The 5,100-nt window shown below is 42.3% G+C and overlaps 2 protein-coding genes across 2 annotated transcripts in view; both read left to right on the top strand.

The window, feature by feature from the left end:
* The window catches only part of LOC117962120 (Fc receptor-like protein 5), a 74,273-nt gene that overhangs the window by 10,551 nt on the left and 58,622 nt on the right, over window positions 1-5,100 (top strand). The window contains exon 3 of the mRNA XM_034901231.1: window positions 5,045-5,065. Coding sequence (XP_034757122.1) covers window positions 5,045-5,065 — 21 coding nt within the window. The remainder of the gene's footprint in view (window positions 1-5,044; window positions 5,066-5,100) is intronic.
* Window positions 2,122-5,100, top strand: part of LOC117962136 (low affinity immunoglobulin gamma Fc region receptor II-a-like) — a 4,733-nt gene continuing 1,754 nt past the window's right edge. Inside the window, exon 1 of the mRNA XM_034901252.1 lies at window positions 2,122-2,127. The gene's annotated coding sequence lies outside the window, so the exon portion shown is untranslated. The remainder of the gene's footprint in view (window positions 2,128-5,100) is intronic.

Here is a 5,100-nt window from a genome sequence, read left to right as displayed (position 1 = left end):
GATATACTGTTAAAAAAGAGAGATAGTTTCTCATTTTAATAACAGAAACGTCCTTTAAAGATACGGCAGATATACTGTCAAAAAAGAGATATTTTCTCATTTTAATAACAGAAACATCTTTTAAAGATACGGAGGATATACTGTTAAAAAAAGAGAGATTTTCTCATTTTAATAACAGAAACGTCCTTTAAAGATACGGAGAAGATACTAAAATAAAAAATAGAATCTTTTGTTTTCTGTTTTTGTAATAAACCCTACAGAGAACCGAGCTTTGAGACTCAAAAGTCTGTGAGTTGTCAGACAAGCGTTTCACCCGCTGCTTTATCATCATCAGCATCATCAGCAGGCGGTCCTGATCTCTTGTCTTTATGTCTTTTATACATCAGGACACCAGCCACTGCAGCACCAACAGCTACAAGAAGAACCAGACCCACTGGAACACCTACTGCCAGTCCATGGTGTTGGTCTCCAGGAGAGGAGGGTCCATACTCAGGGACACCATTCTTTGGGTTTTCATCCTTGGAGGAACCGCTGTCTGGACCTGAAGATAATAAAACACATGAGTCAGTAAATGTGATAGAGCAGCAGAAAAACACCCAGAGAGAGAGACTACCTCACCTGTAACCTGTAGAAAAACACCCAGAGAGAGAGACTACCTCACCTGTAACCTGTAGAAAAACACCCAGAGAGAGAGACTACCTCACCTGTAACCTGTAGAAAAACACCCAGAGAGAGACTACCTCACCTGTAACCTGTAGAAAAACACCCAGAGAGAGACTACCTCACCTGTAACGTTCAGATGGATGATTCTGATTGGCTGTTCTTTAAGTACGGCTCTCTTTTCCCGTCTTGAACCACCTGATGCAACTCGACACTCGTATGTTCCAGTATCGTTGATGTTCACATTCTTTAGAATTAAAGACACGTTTCTGTCCTTCAGGTCTCTGTCCGCCAGGTCCACCCGGTCCTTGTAGGATAGATTCTGTTTGACTGGATCCAGGTTTCCATCGATGTTTAAGAGGACGGTATCTGGGTCCAGGTCCGTTCTGCTCCACTCTACAGCTCTGATGGAGGAATCAGCAGCCCGACATGGTAGAATGACATCATCTCCTGGATCCACCGTTACCTCATTCAGGTCTGAAAAACAATAATAAACAACAATAATCAATAATAAAAAGTCATGTTACTTCAACAGAGCTCCACAGGTGAGACGCTGCAGACGGTCTCTGTAGAGTCCCACCTGGTGGAGACGGGACTCTCACAAGATTTAGCAAACTGTGACGGGATTAAATGGAGCCGTTCAGACAGCCAATCAGAGCCGTCGTCTCAAATTCAGACTCAAATCAGCTTTTGGTGGAAAATGTTGAGCTAACAGAGCTAAAGTAGCTAACAGTAGTGATGGCAGTGTGACGCTGAAGCTCCGATACGTGCTCCGAAACCCTCAACTACAAATCTAGAGAACCACTGCTTCAAAGCTTGCTTTGGTGCGGAAAAAATCATGTGACATATGACGTCCGAAGCAGCAAGTGCTTCATTGCCTGAATGAATCATCTGACTGGTTTGCGGTCCAATCAGGTGATTCAGTGGAACGGCCTCGTGTCGATTCTGACAGGTGATAGGTTGAAACAGTTTTGAGCGCCTTTTAGTCTTTATAACCGCTCTAAACAATGTACAATTTGTAGAGTTGTCATAGTAGGTGTGTTATTGCTGTCGAGTTCTTGGTATTGCGTTTGTGTTGGATCAGTATGGAACCAGCCAGGAAGAGAGGTCGTTCTGACATGTGGGAACACTTTAATCTGATCGCTCCTGATGAGGTGGGGGTTCTGGCTGTTTAATATGTAAAGTAGGAAAAGTAAAGTTTATACAACAGTAACTGTCAGTATAGTAGCCTTCTATAGCTATGGTCTATATTAAGTAGCATAACAGTAAAATGATGTACATGATTAGTGTAGCTAGTAGCTATCTTTATAGACTCAAGTTGCATTTTTATTTAAAAATTGCTTTCTTTACAGGTCCGGTGTTTGGTGTGTTCAACCGAGCTGAAGTATCATGGGAATACTTCCTCCATGATTAGACACTTCACTGCCAAGCATGGAGCTGATAAAAACCATGGGAACACAAATCAAGGTAGGCTATGTATATTATTATTATTATTATTATTATTATTACCTAGACAAACTAAATCTGATATGATTGTATAACATGACTCATAGGTCTGCTTCGTTTAAATGCAGTTTCACATAAATCCTTAATTTCTTTTATCAAAGCGAGTGTTTTCCAAGTCTGGAGAGGTTGTGAGCAAAAAAAGAAACCGACTCAGTCCAAAAACTGTTGAAAAAATAATGTACCTCAATAAAAATCTTTGAGTGTTCCCCATCCCAAATATCACCCCCTGCCATAGTTACACAAGCACACCAAACCTATGCCATATTTTCCCAGCACTCTCTCCTAAATAACACAAAAAATACATTTATCAATTTTTATTTGTAAATAGAACATTATTCTCAGCCTTATCGTGTGCATCAAAGAGTTTCCAAAGGAAATATAGTTAAAAATCCAAGGAGATCTTAGCAAAGATGCTTCAGAACTGAATTACTTTCTCCAATACTCCTCACTGGTTAATTTGACTGCAGCCTTGCTTTTCGCCAGGAGAGGTCGCTGCCACTGAAGCTTCGAGTAATTAACCTATTTTCGAACCAATTGGCTCAAGTGGTTCAGTGCTTCGCAAAAGCTTCATTTGGCCATCACTAGCTAACAGAGCTAATAGAGCTCAAGCACGGCGTTGGTGGTTTGACGAATCATGACTGATTTCCTAAGATGGCGTCTCTCTCTCTCTCTCCTCCCCCTCTCTCTCTCCTCCCCCTCTCTCTCTCCTCCCCCTCCCTCTCTCAACCCTTTTTTTAACTGCGCAGTTAGAAACCGTGTTCTTGATCCCTCTTTATATTTTAAAGTAACTAACAAAGTTCAAAACAACAACACAAATTCACTATTGTTTCAGAAACTGAATTAACTCGTCACACAGGTTTGTTTTGAGCTTTGAGTCGGGACAATGAAGGGAGAGAAAGGGTGAAGGGAGGAACCAGGACGAGCTAACAGAGCTAACACAGCTAACAGAGCTAACAGAGCTAACAGAGCTAACAGAGCTAACAGAGCTAATGGCTAACAATGACCACGATGAAACGTCAACAAAAAACAAAGTTTGTCGTCAAATACAGACGCCAAAAAAATCATTGAGAAATCAATGTCAAAATATTGATTAGTTAGTAAGTAGCTCTTCATAAACAGGAAAATCCAGCGAGTCAGTCTCCACCACACCTGACTCACCTGACTCACCTGACATTTACTTTACAGGCCTCATTTCCTCAAACTCAAACCCTGAAACTATCAACTAATTAATATCGGTCAGAAACGATGTCTACATGAATATTTCAGAAAACATAAACACATGTATACTGTATATTATAAACACATATACATATTTACCAGAAGCTGCTTTAGACAGAAGGAACAACGCGAACACAACTGGAGCGGACAACATTTTCATCTTCATCAGTAGTGTGCTCTGGTGAAGTGACGGTGTTTCTAGGAGGGTGGAGCTCACCGATCAGGACAGGCGGGGCTCGGTACATAGTTCCAGACCTTTCTACCGGCAGGAGAACAACCCTCTCTGTGGGCCTCAGTACACTCGGGCTGCCTTCAATACATTCATTCAACTTTTAATAAAATGGATTGGAACAAATTTCTGAAATATGTAAAAGTTAATTCAATTTTATTTCTACAGCGCAAAATCACAACAGCAGTTATCTCTCAGCTCTTTTCATAAAGAGCAGGTCTAGACCTGTCTAGACCAGACTAGACTTGCCTAGACCGGACTAGACCTGCCTAGACCGGACTCTGGGATGTAAAAGTTAATAAGTGCAAAGTGTCTGATTAGAAACACCAACTGATGAAGATCTGAATGTTTTTATTGACTCATTGTTATACTTTGATTTGAAATCTGAAAATACACAAGATAACTTAGTTATCCAACCTGGGTTTAATATATTTATAGTGTTCTTATATAATAAAGCATTTCAGTGAGCAACATCCATATACATCTATGTGAATGTGTCCCTGGTCCACAAGGCCCCCTGCTGGACTCAGAGTGTTCCTGGTCTCTGTTCCTGGTCTCTGTCTTTCCCACCCAACTCTGCAGTGCAACATGTATTATAGTTGCTCAGAATATTTTCACATTGCAACCTAAAAACAACAAGTGGAGTAAAACTTCAGCGTCAGAATCCACCAACACCACCTGGGAATGTGGAGCAGAGGAATTAGACATTTTCACTTCAAGCAAGGAGGGAGAAGGAGAAGCGTTGATGTTGGTTCGGCTCACCGATGCCCTCTTGTTCGTTGCCCTCACTTTGACGAGCGGTGAGATCGCGTCCCGGGTGGACCTGAACCACCTGGTGACCCGGTGCTGTCCAAACAACTGCGGCTGCAATCCGCAGTATAACCACTCTGTGCTGGCTGTGCCATTGCGGAGTTATTTCCACGTGTTCTTCCGTCATCTAATGACCGTGACAACAGGCTGCCTGACGGGACTGTAATCATCGGAGTCATTTGGTCTTCCTTCTCTTCATGTGATGGTTCTCCGCCCTGTTTTAGAAGTGAATGTCTCTGCTTCATGTTAACTACACCTAGTGTGTTCAGAGGAAACCACAACGCTGCCAACCACAGAGGAAGTGGGGGGGGGGGGCTTACTAGACAAGACTATGAAGAGAACTAAGAGGAGACTTCATTCCCCGGCTGTGATGATGGAGGACTCGTCTCTACTGGTTCTGCTCGGTGAGTCCACCACCAACAGCTTCAAGAAACACATGACAGGCTTTTCTTTGGCTAGAAAGGCTTCTGCGTGTAAATATAACAAGTTTATGATGGCGACCATTTTGAGAGGTTGTGAACATGAGTTTAGAGACAGTTTGTGTTGTTTACATCGTTGTTGTTTTAACTTTAAATGTCTCGCATCCCAAACTGGAACTGATCTGCTGTTGATTGTCTTCAGTTGTGATCTCACTGCTGAGCCCAACGAGTCCAGGTCAGTCCCCTCTGACAACACTT

The sequence above is a fragment of the Etheostoma cragini genome, chromosome 19 (genome assembly GCF_013103735.1).
Source record: "Etheostoma cragini isolate CJK2018 chromosome 19, CSU_Ecrag_1.0, whole genome shotgun sequence".
NCBI classification, from domain to species: domain Eukaryota; kingdom Metazoa; phylum Chordata; class Actinopteri; order Perciformes; family Percidae; genus Etheostoma; species Etheostoma cragini.
This window is presented reverse-complemented; position numbering and strand designations above follow the sequence as displayed.